Genomic DNA, 15,130 nt, shown 5'->3' with positions numbered 1-15,130 from the left:
CCCTCTAGAAGATTTAGTGTGGAGGCTGCATGATCCAATGCTAGATTGTGAGACTCTGCCATAATAAGGATGTCGTCTAAATATATAATTAGACGAATTCCTCTTTGGCGCAAAGCTGCTACTACCGGCTTCATAAGCTTTGTAAAAACCCTTGGAGCTGTGGCTAGCCCAAACGGGAGACACCTGAATTCCATCATTGTGCCCTTCCAGAGAAAACGGGGGTATTTTTGGTGATTTTTGCAAATCGGTACCGTCAGATACGCATCTTTGAGGTCGATTTTCACAAGAAAATCGTCCTTTTTCAGTAAATCCCGCAACATGTGAATGCCCTCCATTTTGAAATGCTCGTAGGCCAGATACTGGTTTAACGGTTTTAGATTGACTACTGGGCGATTTCCCCCATCTTTCTTGGGTACCACAAACATGGAACTTATAAACCCCCCCTCTAGAGATGAAGGTGGTACTGGCTGAATTGCCTGTTTCCTCCACAGTTCCAATACCTCTTGTTCCAACACAGTCTCCTGTGTTAGAGCAATATTTGGGGGGTGGGGAAGGGAATGCTGCAGAGGGGTAGAAACAAACTCTATCTGATAACCCTGGATAACCTGTAAGACCCAAGGATCCTGGGTAACCTGCTCCCAAACTTGGGTGAAAAATTTTAGACGCCCTGTTTGAGGTGCAATCTCGGGTACCTTGAATTGCAAAATCTCTAAAAACATACCTATCTGGTCTGCCATTCTTTAGTACTGGAAGTTCTTGTAGGACTGCGGGTTTGGAAATCGTGGAAACTGGCCACGGCCCCGGTTTCCACTGCCCCTGGCTTGTATGTTCCCTCTTGGTCTGAAACTGCTTGGGCGGAAGGTCCTGAAGCTGAATCCTTGACGGCCTCCACGGGGTCTGTGAACTCCCCTGGAGGCCCCCCCTCGAAAAAAGGGCTTGCCAACACGGGTTGCTTTGCCAATTGTCTCCGCGGTCTCAGATCTAGTCTTGAGGCGTTGTTCAAACCCTGGCCCAAACAAATTACGATTCGTATCTGGGAACTCCTCTTGAGCAAGCGACACCATTAGGGGGTTTATTTTTTTCAAGACCAGCTCTCGTCGGTTAGTAGAAATTCGAGAAGCTACGTCCCCTGTCAAAAGCATTGCATGCTTTATACAATCCATGAAACCGCGAACGCTAGTTGCATCCAGTTGCACTACCCCATCTGTAGAAATTGCGCTTTCCATGGATAGAAAGTTCTCATATGCTGTACACAGAGGACCAAAGACATCAAGTACATTGTCCTGTAGCTCTTTGAGGGGTTTATTAGGCAAGGTTATACCCTGGATGAAAGGTTTCAAATATTCATCCATAGTAGGGGTATAAACTACATCCACATTTGGTCTAGGATAAACTTTAACCAAGGTCTTCCGCTCAAACTTATTTAGCTTCTTCACTGTCGTAGCTAGAAACTGGGATAGACTTTCACTAGCCTCCCATCGCGAGTTTGCAGAGAGTAAATGATCCGTCTCTGTCTCTTCCACCTCACTCTCAACATCGCCAGTAGTGCGAACCTTTTTGGCCGACACCGGACAGTCATCGTCCAGTTGAATAACTGTTGTTCGCCCTCGCTTAGTACCAGAAATAGAAGTACCCAACTGATCATCCGATGCAGCGGGATTTGAGTGATTCTGTGTACCAGTTTGATCGTCAGATACTCCTGGTAATGTTAGATTTTCAGTTCCCGTTTGATCTTCTGATACTCCGGGACTGTCAACGACTGCTTGGGCATGAACCACTGCAGTATTTTGCTTTATTAAATGCGGAGCCATTTGTGCCAAAAGTGCGGATGAAAGTTGTGCAAGTAAGCCTTGATCGGCCACTACGGCCTGAACAAGGTCTGTCGGAAGAGGTTTCCTACCTTCCATGGAATCTTCTTGCTCTGATGGATCCGGATGGACTATATTTTCCAAGACTGAAACATTTTCTTGATCGTCCGCCATGCTTGAGTGAACAAAAAAGACGAAGAGAAGGCGCAGGCCAGCGGCAATAAGGGACCGGATGATTAAATACTTTGTTTTGTTATAGTTTATATTCTTTGAATTCACTGTAATTTTGTTAAAGGAGTGAATAATAAAGACAATGCATTGTTAAATTGAAGTCGAGTATCTCGAAATATAATAAAAAGCAAATCAAGCTAATATCTGCGCTTTCTTACTTTTAGGATATATCCAGTCAATACTAGACAAATTCAAATTCTGCTCCTTCAGAGTAATACCTTTATAACAGGGGAGGAAACCAAAAAAAGGGGGAACTTATAAGAAATTTAAAAGATTGCACTGCATGTGATGTAGAAGTTAGAATTTGGTCAACTTACTGAGGTTTTCCCACATATGTAATCCACACAGTAAATATCACAAATGGCAAACACTGAGTGTAGATGCCATATACCACACAGATTATTATTAAAAGGGTGACAACTTCAGTAATCATGTTACAATGTAAATATATAGTGTCATAAGTGAGTAGCATTATTTGATCTTTAAACAATTTTACCCTTACACACTTGTTTACACAAAATTATAATTCAGCAAATGTACTATAATTGCAATTTTACAACCTATGATGACAAACTACAATGTAGGTAGTATATTTTCCCCCGCTCGGATATTTACACCCACGATGTGTAAATGCGAAATCACAGTCGTCCGCAATTATGCAATGGGCCTCACGAGTGACGCCATGGACGGTCTTATACGTTTGCGTGTCCGCCAGTGTGAACTACTAAGCTCCTGATTAGTCGCGAAAAAAAATTGGATTTTCAACTCTCATTTCGCAAAATTTTGATGAAATTTATAAATTTATGTTTCATAAATATGGAATAAATGTATTTTTAATTAAACAAGACGCCTATCTAGGCGTAAGCTTGCGATGCTGCGCGCTGAAAGTACTCACACTACTCGGACTACTTAGCCTCCTTCGCAGGCAACTCTGTGCAGTGTAAATTACTTGTGGATTGTGCTGTGAATATCGAGGAAGAATGCCTACATTTGCTATTACTAGAGATGCCTGCGGAGGAGGCTAGACGCTACTGGCATCACTGGGCAATTACATGGATTGCTGTAGATTCTGCATTTGGCAATTATTTTTTAATTATATACTATTTAAAACAATTAACAAGAGTAGGAGTGTTTTATCATATATAAAACAGGACACGAGTGTTTTAGATGTGAAAAAACACGATCTACGCGTGTTTTAAATAGGAAGCCCTAAACTAGTAATATGACTTGTAGTTAGCCGTTTGTCGTTAGCTTGACGTCTATAGAGAGTTTTAGCTTGACGTTTTGCCTTCAACGGCTAACCGCAAACCGCGGCTTGTTTGCGGTTCACGTTTTCAACCGCTGGAGGTGTATTTTCACGTAGCTCGTTTACCTCAGCGAATTGTCATTGCAATAGAGTCTCGCTTATTTGTGTTAATTTTCCTGCCTGTCTTCAAAAAGTTTACCAGTTTTCTTTAAGAAAGCGACTACCACTATTCAATAACGCGACTGCCAATATGGGCGGTTTACCATGATATCGTATTTCGATAGTCGCTTATTAAAATTGACGTTCTTTTCAACCACTTGGTGTAACATTTGATTTAAAAAACCCCGAAGCATTAGAAATAGCTAAAAGCAATTTAACAGCGAAACTGTTTACTGAATGGCAATGTTGAATCGTTCTAACATAAGGTATTGGTAAATGGCTGCAAACTAAAAGTCAAATTTGTTACAACGGCAACGTGAAACCGCGGTTTGCGGTTTGCCGTAAACGTCAAACTAAAACTCTCTCTCTCCAATGTCACAATACAACTGCTTTTTTTTATGTTAATTGCCAATTGGCTAGAAAAAATCAACTTTATCAACTAAACTTAATTTTGCAAGTATCTTATCATACACACGACAAGTCTCACTATTCATCATCGTTGCTGTCACAAACGTTTATCAGAAAACTAGAATTCGAATCACGTCGCAAACAACTTTTGCGACAAAGTTTGGAAAAACACTTAAGACACGCCCTGCTGCACACGAAAAGAAAACGAGCAAATATCGAGATAATTGCAAAGCATACAAGAAGAACAAGAATTGCAGGAAACATCCCTAAAATAAGAACTTCCAGCCATTTGAAAGCTTTGAAAACTGGCACAAAAGGTCCCTCGACATTTTGATGAGAACTAGAAAACACGGACCTAAACAGGTTGATCTGACCTAAAACAATCAAAAAAATCAAGGAAACGGACTCGAGGTTGTTCAAGAAAGAATTTTGAAATGGTTTAATTTTGAGATGAAGACAAAGGATGACAATGCAAGAAAGCGTCATGCAGAATAATCTGATGGATGGCTCGGTCACCACGCAAAAGATTACAACCAAAATAAATCGACGAGCAATCAAAATGCTCTGCCAATACAAAGCTCCACGCTTGCTCGTTTCATTTGGCTGTGCGTATGGACCTAGAAGCAACTCTTTTAAAGCGCTCAAATTTTCGCTTTCCTCGGCATGTTCGTCTTCAGATCGACATGCGATGCGAAATATCCTTTGGAACAAGAATGACACAGGACAAACCACAGCTAGGAGGAAATTTCTAACCGTTATTTTATGATGGTAAAGTTTGAACGAAATCCAAGCGAGAACGAAGATAAATGGAACGACAAAGATGGCATTGAAAACGAACGATGCATATTGCCACCATTCGTAGCATACGACGTTCCCATTGTAGAACCATCTGAGCTCGCCTGCAACGGGACACAGCGAATTAACGAAATGCTGACAGTAGCCAGGGTCACGTAGCCAAGGAACACTGTTTTGACGCTGGCTTGAAAGTAGGGAGAAATGTTAGGTCGAAGAGAACCTCTCTTGCAACAAATGAGGACGTGGAAGGCATAGAGAAGAAAGATTGCAGCGAGCGTCCCGAAGACCGGAACAACTTTGAAAAGAAGCTTTGTCTTTGGTGTCAGACCTGGAATAGGACAGACATAACCATGGTTTGTTACACCTGGTTGGAAGTTGAAGAACCAAGGACGGGCGTGAGAAATTCACATTCAAAGAATTCGGTCAGTGAAGTCGACCAGAGAAGGAGTTGTGATATTTGGTAGAAATAAAAGATGATCTCTAATAAACCAGAAAATTGTCTTTTATCTTGTTTTGTTTGCTCTGATGAAGACAGCGATGGATTGTTTTGTTCAGTGTCATCCTCAGGGACCAGATCAACGTGACGGTGTAAAGCCGTTTGCCAGTTTGCAAAGCGACTGCCAACTATAAACTTTTTAAACCAAAAAATCTGTCGTAAAGAATATTTCATCATTGGAGGTTTGAAAACGACGAGAGCTGCCATTAAGAAGACATACACTAGAAATACAATCCAGAACCAATGTTCGTTGCATTTTCGTGTTAAAGTACAGTTTGTTGACCACAGAGCCTCTGAATAGCCAGATGAACACATTCCACACATAAAACCAGTACGTTTACCTTGACATGCATTGTACTCAGGGTGAGGGTAAGGGTGAGTAAAAGACTTAAATATTTGTGATCATTACGCATTCAATAATCGCCGTGAAAAAATTTACCTGCAAAATACGTTTTTTGAAACATTTGTTTACATTTCTATTTGCGCATTTTTTTTTTCTGGGTGCCTCCTTAGCTCAGTGGTTAGAGCACTGGTCTAGTAAACCAGGCGTCCAGAGTTCGAATCTCTGAGGAGGTTTTCCACATTTTCCACTTAAACTTAATAAGTATCTACGAACCTGAACGAGTGTTTTGACCGGCTTCTTGTATATAATGATACTGAACAAAGTTTCATGACTTATTCTTTATAAACCAATATCTATAATAATTCATTGGGTTTTATTGTGTTCTATTGTTATCTTCAACCAATAGCAAAGCTTGTTCATATAGGTAACGTACCTATCGCTTAAACTTGGGCATGGTAAATAATGAAACTTCTTGTGCAGCCTCATAGTTCAGCTCCGCGGTAAAAATGTTTAGAACTGAATGAAACCAATTCCGTCGTTCTAGACTCTAGGGTTAAAACCTAGTTTGTTATCGTGTTTACAATAATCGTCTTTTTTCTACCATTGCGTTTGTCTGCTCTCCGTACTAACAATGATTTAAGATTCCTACAAGTCTTTTTTCACTCAGAGTAACTTGGCTCAGAGAACGGCCTTTGACAACAATTCGCTGATGGTCTAATTATGTTGTATTTTCTTGAGAAAAAAATGTGGTACGTGTTCTCGTTCAAACATTAAATGCACTCTCTCAACTTAATCTAAGTATCAACCTCATACAAAGATTGTGCGCTAGCATTTTGCATCAATGTAATTATATTGACAACTTATGTCCACGCATGCTTTTTACGGGTGCATGCCTCTTTAGCTCAGTGGTTAGAGCACTGGTCTTGTAAACCAGGGGTCCAGAGTTCGAATCTCTGACGAGGCTCTTCAAATTATCCACCTAAACTCAAAAAGTAAAATTTTGATTTCTATACTAATTCATTGTATTTTATTGTGTTCTATTGTTATCGTCAACCAAGAGCAAAGCTTGTTCATATAGGTAACGTATACCTAACCCTTAAACTTGGGCAGGTAAATAATGAAACTTCTTGTGTAGGCTCATCTTAAATAAGTTCTAATTTGAAATAAAAAAGTGTGTAATATCTTATACTGTAGAGAACAACTAATAAAAATAAAAACTTAACGTCCATGACCAAAACAGCTCAGGCTCGAAATCGGAATTAGCAGCCATTGATTGCAGTTGAATTGCTATCTCGTATATGCTGCTGAATGATCAATACCTGATGCATGATCTATTTACACGCTCTGTGAACTGCCTGATTTCTATCAGTAATCAATTCCTACGATAAAAGCCTCCGGCGACTGTCACCGCGAGTTCCACGAGACCCTTTACTTCTCAGTCTTATTATAATTCCAAAATTCTGCTGCCAATTGAAAAGCAGTTGGGAAGGCATATAGCAATTCCAGAGAACCTATTAATGTGCCCATGACGTAAAATCTGTGGTAAAATAAACAGGTAAGTTCCAGGCTACTAGTAATAAAGCAAAATAGGCGATTCCTAAGCATTTATGTAGTCGTGGCCGAGTGGTTAAGGCGACAGACTTGAAATCTGTTGGGATATTCCAGCGCAGGTTCAAATCCTGCCGACTACGACTCTTGTTATTCCGAAAGATGTTCATATAACACGAGAAATTGCCTCTAGGTGGAATTTCGTTTCAAAACATAAACCAGTCAGAGTAGTTAAAATTTTTAATACTTGATGTGAAATGGTTAATATTATATCCTTTTAACGCAAGTGGTAAAATTTATGTGCATTCTGATTCGGTTACTTATATTGTAAATAAACATATGGTGATTGGACTAGAGCGAAATTACCTCTTGTCCTCTTGGACCTTTATTCAGAAATTATTGCTCCTTTATTAGGATATTTATTCTAGGACCTTTATTCTAGGATCTCTCCTACATACTAGGACCTTTATTCAGAAATTATAGGCTCGTTTTCAACAGCAAAATGGGATGTTTTCCGCCAGCACGAATTGACGGAAGTGTATTAAACCTTAGTTTTTCATGTTATATACCGGAATTTTTTTAAATTACTGAAAGATAATGAACAATTTTTCCAGGTGAGGCTTGCTGGTCTAGTGGTATGATTCTCGCTTTGGGTGCAAGAGGTCATGGGTTCGATTCCCGTGCAAGCCCTGATTGCCCTCAAAACTTGAAATTTTTTCGGGATTGAGTTTCTTTCTTTCAAGAAAAAAAGCAGTGTTGAACTCAAGTTGCAATCTCCCGATAAAACTTTTCCCATGCGGTATCAATCCTATCAATAGGGAGGTTAAGATCGGCTTCCGCTACGAGTACCGATACCAATAATCAGTCACGCGTATGCGCAGATGTAACAATCGTCCAAAATGTGACAACACTGGAAGTCGCGAGTACCGTTCTGGGGCTGAAAATGGAAGTGGATAGGTAGGCGAAGTACCGAAATATATTTACTGTATTATTGTCATTTCCTGCAGTAGTTTTCTAATAATATATTAGGTTTTAGTTGTATAATGTTTCTGCTTTGTTTGGTGTGACTTAAGGATTGTGATTAGAGTTTTTGATGTGAATACAGCCGCTATACTCCGCCATGTTTATTTACTTCTTACGGAAGTCACAATCTTAACGCTTTAAAATTTCCGCGCTGCCAAACTGTAATACGTCATGTATTTTCGTATCGGTACTGGTAGTGGAAGTAGATCTTAACCTCCCTAGTATACATTCAAGGAGGAGATCTAGTATGCATAAATGTAGACGTTGTAGACATGTCAACAATGAAGACCTTATCAATCATCATATACAAGTACTGAACATCAGGAAAATGAATTCGTGCGACTTTTTTATGGGGTTTTTTTAAGGTTTCGCAAACGTGAAATGAAACGGCCACGAAATTCCACTTGCATAACAAAAGTCGTAGTCGGCAGGATTTGAACCTGCGCGGGAATATCCCAACAGATTTCGAGTCTGTCGCCTTAACCACTCGGCCACGACTACATATTGCCTGCTGAACCGCAATGATAAAAAAGCACAATAAAACACAAGTAAGTATTATAGAAATTGATTTCCAAAAGAACGAATCCTAAACATTGTTCACTATTGTTACAAAAATCCAATCACAAAACTCATTTATATTAGGTATATACTTATTGAGTTTAAGTGGAAAATGTGAAGAGCCTCGCCAGAGATTCGAACTCCGGACCACTCGTTTACTAGACCATGCAGTGCTCTAACCACTGAGCTAACGAGGCACATGGAAAAACAGTCGTGGACACTGTTGATATGACTACATTGATGCAAATTCTTAGCTCACAATGCAACACAGTATTCTTATTAGGTTGATACTTAAATTAAGTTGAGAGAATGCATCTAATGTTGGAACGGGAACACGTACCACTTTTTTCACAAGAAAATACTGACTAGACCATTGGCAAATTGTTGTTAAGACCGTTCTCTTTCAAGCTAGACGGGCAAGCAGGCCATGGTTTATTGGCCCAGCACGCTTCCACTGCCACACCCTGCTTGCTACACACTGCTTCTATGCTATGGATATATACACAGATCTGCATTTAATTAGTTGTGCTTTTCCGAATAAGTTAAGAAAAGCGGGAAATGTTCTTACAGGTATCTAAGAAAATATCAGCGCATGCCGGTATGCACGATCGGGGAGTATAGTTTTTGAGTTCAAGCTTTTCTCCTACACTCTATTTAAGAAAAATTACATTTCTGAACAAAAAATGACACCTAGAATGTGCACTGAAAAATATTTTTTATTGAAATGACAACTTTAGCGGGAAATGGTTTCGATCCATTGACCGTATGGGTAATGGGCCCAGCACGCTTCCACTGCGCCACCCTGCTTGCTACACACTGCTTCTATGCCATGAATATGAAACTTGTGCTATTTCGAATAAGGTAAGAACAGCAGGAAATGTTCTTTCAGGTACCTAGGAGAATAGCATTACACAGGTATGCACGATCGGGGAGTGTAGCTCAGTGGTAGAGCATTCGTTCGCAGATCGAGAGGTCAGTGGTTCAACTCCTTTCGCTCCCTTTTCTTTTATAAATGAAAAAAAAATCCAACATTTTTATCGTACTAATTAGTGAATTACTAGAATTACATGCATGCAGCAACCCCTCGCTATTTCAAACCAAGTACACAATTTCCTGAGTTAACCTGACCTAAATTTTATATTATGAAATGACACAAAACTCAAATCAGTCTTAAAGTTTCCATCATTCAATACAAAATAATCACAAAGCTAGTGTAAACATTGCCCGTTCAATTTTGCTGCATTATACCATGCCAGCAATTAAGTAACGGTTTAAAATCGAAGTTTCAAACGATTAAAACAGTACAAAATCTTCACAGACAAAGAAAAAACTTCAAATGTTATTTTATTCTGTAATTGCAGTCAACGCCGGCGGCTAAAAGTTTCAGTATACTTTATAAATATAGTGTGTATTTTTGATACCAAAATTCAAATTACACTTTCAAAAACACTTTTTGAAGTTAAAGCAAAGGTGTAATAGCCCTTCACAGGTTTATGCGTTTGCAGAAAAAGCTGAAAATTTAACAAATGAACGGCATACAAAGCCGAAAAGTATACAAATACGGCTCATTCTTATCGCGAAACAAATACGAAATAAACAAAGTAAACACGTACCCTTTGTCTTTGAAAACATTTATAAGTTTGCAGATTATGAATTATTCCTCTTACACGGCTTTGTCTTGACCGTATCCACGTTCATCTTTGCTAACTGTCATGCTTCATATATCTTGTTTCTTCTCGTTTTACTTTCTTTGCACAAAGTTTATCAAACGCTTTTACAAAAATGTTTACGAAATGACAGTTAATATAAATTGCTGACGTTCTCATTGAATTACAAACTTTCTGTCTTAGCCAATCAGAACGTTCGTTGATTACTAGTCTACACCAGTGAACTGGTCTACACCAGTGGTCTACACCAGTGAACTCTAATAAGACTGGAACGATAACTCAACAATAAAGACTAGTCATTGGATGAAGCCGATTTGAATATAATTTGCTGATTAGGGCGGCAGCCGCGCGAGCAAATCAAGCCTTCAAAAGAACTGGGGAGAGTGAGAATTCCGTAAAAATCGTATTTTTTGGCAAAAAATTGCCAGAAAAGTGCAATTTTTATTTGACCACTTCAACTTTAAACAACGAATTTACCTTTTTTGGATAGACCTAAGTAATCCGCATCATCTTACTGTAAAAACCGGCGAGGTACCAGCTTTGTACTTGAAATATTTAAAGAATTTGAACGGGCCGAAAAAAAACTTCGCCTTCAACTCGCAAAAAATATAGGTTTGCACCTTTTCACGTTAATAAAACTTGTTTTTTAGTAAAATCTAAGTGTCAATGCTTGTCTTAAGATTTTATTCATGATCAGATGAGATGGATTTGTGTATAAAAACCGGCGTTGTTTTGGTGGTGTAATTTCAACTCTTGGCCTTCATGGCGGCCATCAGTGCTGGCTTCAAAGATGGCGGCCAAGTTATCGTTCCAGTCTTTTTAGAGTTCACTGGTCTACACTCGTTCGCATTTCACGCATGCGCACAAGTACCATGACCATTGAACGTCCACGGTCCACGACATAGAATTTGAGCAACTTTGGATTCCGCTATGTTCTGTCACAATACCCGGGTGTAATAAATCTCCCAGCGGAATTAGTACCCTCGCACGGCGCTTCGCGCCGGCTCGGGGAAAAAACCCAAATTTATTTTCGTTGCAACAATCCGTTTGCTTGATAAATAATCCTTGCAGTTTAGTGTTTTTTCAATGACTCTCTGGGACACATGCATGTCCTATAAATTTGTAAAACGGGAGTCCAAATCTGGAATACAGCGAATATAATTACTTTATCTTAATAATGTGCGTGTATAGATATACTGTAGAGCCAGGAATTTCTCAGTAATTTTTCTAGGTGTTTATGTCCTGTGGTGAAATGGTTACCACTTCGGGCTCTGAGTAGGATAAATTATATAGTTGCTATAGTTGCCTATATACTTTTGTAAATACAAAAGAATGCAAAAGCCTCATCAGAGAGTTGAACTCTGGACCCCTGGTTTACAAGACCAATGCTCTAACCACTGAGATAATGAGGCGTATGTGCAAGCTTAACACGAATATAATTATATGAACACTTTATCTTAATAAGGTGGATGCGCGTAGCAAACTACATAATTATATACTATGCAGCCAACATTCGTCAGTAAGTTTGATAGATTTTTAGGGTCTGTGGTGTAATGGTTATCACTTCGGACTCTGACTTCGAGAATCGGAGTTCAATTCTTGTTAGAAACTCTTTGAAAACATTCATTCTCCGTCTTTATGTATTTTTTTATTTCAGGCTTTCTCTTACAGGTATCTAAGAATATAGCATATGACAGGTATGCTGCACGGAACGCTCAGAGAGAGTAGCATATAGTGGTAGAGCATCCGACTGCAGGTTGACAGGTCACTGGAGTCAGTGGTTCAACTCCGCTCGCTCCTTCCTGTTCTATAAATTAAAGAAAAATTAAATATTTTTATGGTACCCATATAGTGCATAAAAATCCAAATTTATTTTCGTGGGAAACAGCGGTACGTTTGATAAACAATCCATGCAGTTTAGGTTTTTTGAATGACTCTCTGGGACACATGCATGTTCTATATTATATTTGTAAACCAGGGCTCCATACCTGGAATAGGGGGAATATATGTAAATACTTCATTTTAATAATGTGCGTGTATATAGACTATACATCACAGCGCGGGTCAGATGTATATGATGAGTCGTCAAAAGATTGCAGAATACGTATTCGGAAGAAAAATTGAACTTTTTCATGCTATTCAAAAGGTTTCTCTTTGATAGCGGTACAGAAATACACAATTAAAAACAAAATACACAAACCTTTTGGTAGATCAGACTGATAAACAAATTCATGATCATTCAGAATCTGAGGAGCAAACCCAATACGAACAGACAATTAATATAGAAACAGAGAATGACGAAGCTGGAGTGACGATGGTAGAAGATATTGATAAACAAATTAACGATTATCGAAGCAAGCAGCAAAATAAATATCACCTGCAGATTGCCACTACAGGCCCACCACAGAGAACTACAGAGATGAAGAATGGCGGATATGATTTCCCTTTAAAAGCCAACACTTTCTGTCCATTCCTGAAACGTCGCGGTCGGTGTCTAAAAGGTAATCGTTGTGATTTCAAGCACCCTAAAAAAGTTCAAACTCGTAAACACAGTATGCCCTTTTCACCAAAAAGAGGATTCTACACGAAGAAGAACACCAATCAAATACATGATGGTCATTTTTTACCCGACGACCGACCCCAAAAGAGAGCTCGGAAACCATGGAAACAAAACTTAACACGTTTATGGCCGCACCAACCGAGATACGATCTCTCCCTACAACCACCAATGGGAACTCTTGTCTAAACTCCCAGAACGCATCTGATTGTCATGATAAAATTATTAGCAAGATTCCTGTCCGAATTACTACCCGATGTAATACAAGAAATACTTCGAATGCCGACAATTCAAGAAATACTTCAAATTTGGTTAAAATACGCACGATCGAGAACTTTAAACACAATCGTAATTTACCTAATATTTTGAATCTAAATGCTCGATCAATTTTGAAGAAAACTGATGAACTTTCGCATGTTATCGACAATAGAAAAACTGACATTGTGATGATTTCAGAAACGTGGTTATCCAATGACGTACCAGATGAAGCTGTGCACCTTCCTGGATTACCACAATTCAATGTACTTAGGAATGATAGAGAATATGGTAGAGGTGGCGGCGTAGCCTTTTTTATTAAAGACTCTATCCAACAAAAGTTCGATATGATCTTTCTAGCGTGGATCATGAATGTTTATGGATCGTAATTCGCCCTAAATGGCTACCACGAACAATGTCAAAGATAGCATTAGCGTGTGTATATCTTCCTCCATCGTTAAACTCCGATGAAATTGACAAATTCTACGACTTTTTGTCATTGCTATGACACCCTAACTTCGGAAAGTCCAAATATAGCGATAATCGTCTCTGGGGACTTTAACCCAACAGGAAATGGCTTTCAAGAAAGAATAATCAAGAAGCAATGCCAATTAAAACAACTAGTTAAAGATCCTACACGAAGGAATGCAACACTAGACCTTGTATTTACCAACATACATCAATCTTATGAGAAGCCAACTGTTTTAGCCCCACTTGGAAATTCCGATCATTGCATGATTGAGTTGAAGTCTAAAGACTATACCCCAAAGGTAATCAAACTAGAAAAGTCACCTGTCGCCCAATCCAGGAGTCTAGTGTTCATCTGTTTCATGAACTCATAACTCGAAAAAGTTGGTCTTCGGTGTACGACTCGTGCAGTGTAAATTCCAAAGTGGAAGCGTTTCTAAATATCACCAATGATTTGATTACAAAGTGTTTTCCCATCAAAACGTTCAAACGTCATGAAAACGATAAACCCTTCATATCAGGAAGAATCAAGAGCATGATAATCAAGAGAGACAAACTGTATCAGCAAGGAAGAATAGTAGAATCTAGAGAAATGAGAAATAAAATTATATCGGAGATCCGTAAAGAAAAAAGTAAATTGTACAACGAAAGGATCAAGCCTCTACGCGTTCATGAACCGAAAGCATGGTGGAAAAACGTTAAAAAGATAGTGGGCAAAAAGAAGCAAGAATTTAGTCTTACCGATCCGGAAAGTGCTGCACCACTAAACTCCAGAGAAACTGCCGAACATATCAATAACTTTTTTACGAATCTTACTACCGGATTTTCTGTAGTTAATAATGAGTGGACTTCGATTGGAAATCGCCCTCTACCTAATATACCAGTTGATAGTGTGTTATCCAACCTAAGGAATCTTAACGTAAATAAAGCAGCGGGTCCCCACGACCCTGATGTCAGAATAATCAAGTATTTCGCTGAGCACTTTGCTTTCCCATTAGCTCATATTTTCAACGAATCATTTAAAGAACGTGTTTTTCCTGATATTTGGAAAATATCAAACGTATGTGCTATTCCTAAAACCAAACCTTGTTGTTCTGCTGATGAATTGAGACCAGTTGCCTTAACGAGTGTTTTATCCAAAATTCAAGAATCTTACGTTAACAGTTGGATCATCGAGGATGTTGGAGAAAAGATAAGTCGATGCCAGTATGGTGGGCTCCCTGGGTCATCAACAATTTATGCATTGTTGTTATTGATACACAAATGGCATATGGCTATGGATAATACTAAAAAAGTTATTCGCATCATCTTCCTTGACTTTCGCAAGGCTTTTGATTTGATTGACCGCAATAAACTGCTCGAGTCATTTCTCAATAATGGTGTTAGACCTGAACTAGTTGCTTGGCTTGCATCTTATCTACAAGGAAGATCCCAAATAACAACATTTCAGGGGGAACGATCAAGTTTAAAGCGAATCAACGGTGGAGTGCCACAGGGAACCAAATTAGGGCCAATATCCTTTATCCTGAAAATTAATGACCTCCCGATGAAATCCAAACCCATCACAT

At 39.1% G+C, this 15,130-nt stretch overlaps 1 protein-coding gene and 6 non-coding genes across 7 annotated transcripts in view; 4 read left to right on the top strand and 3 right to left on the bottom strand.

The window, feature by feature from the left end:
* The window catches only part of LOC114539808, a 247,148-nt gene extending 246,813 nt beyond the window's left edge, over positions 1-335 (bottom strand). Inside the window, exon 1 of the mRNA XM_028560384.1 lies at positions 150-335. Within this exon, the coding sequence (XP_028416185.1) occupies positions 150-335 (186 nt within the window). The remainder of the gene's footprint in view (positions 1-149) is intronic.
* A 5,311-nt stretch (positions 336-5,646) lies between these two features.
* Trnat-agu lies at positions 5,647-5,719 on the top strand. Its single transcript has one exon. It is a non-coding gene; the product is annotated as a tRNA-Thr (tRNA).
* Positions 5,720-6,377: 658 nt separating this feature from the next.
* On the top strand, positions 6,378-6,450 carry Trnat-ugu. Its single transcript has one exon. It is a non-coding gene; the product is annotated as a tRNA-Thr (tRNA).
* A 645-nt stretch (positions 6,451-7,095) lies between these two features.
* On the top strand, positions 7,096-7,177 carry Trnas-uga. The gene has a single exon. It is a non-coding gene; the product is annotated as a tRNA-Ser (tRNA).
* A 475-nt stretch (positions 7,178-7,652) lies between these two features.
* On the top strand, positions 7,653-7,724 carry Trnap-ugg. Its single transcript has one exon. It is a non-coding gene; the product is annotated as a tRNA-Pro (tRNA).
* Positions 7,725-8,476: 752 nt separating this feature from the next.
* Trnas-cga lies at positions 8,477-8,558 on the bottom strand. The gene has a single exon. It is a non-coding gene; the product is annotated as a tRNA-Ser (tRNA).
* A 3,063-nt stretch (positions 8,559-11,621) lies between these two features.
* Trnat-ugu lies at positions 11,622-11,694 on the bottom strand. The gene has a single exon. It is a non-coding gene; the product is annotated as a tRNA-Thr (tRNA).
* Between the last annotated feature and the right edge of the window lie 3,436 nt (positions 11,695-15,130).

Source organism: Dendronephthya gigantea, unplaced genomic scaffold (genome assembly GCF_004324835.1).
Source record: "Dendronephthya gigantea isolate DGI-Jeju-01 unplaced genomic scaffold, DenGig_1.0 000219F, whole genome shotgun sequence".
Classification (NCBI taxonomy): domain Eukaryota; kingdom Metazoa; phylum Cnidaria; class Anthozoa; order Malacalcyonacea; family Nephtheidae; genus Dendronephthya; species Dendronephthya gigantea.
This window is presented reverse-complemented; position numbering and strand designations above follow the sequence as displayed.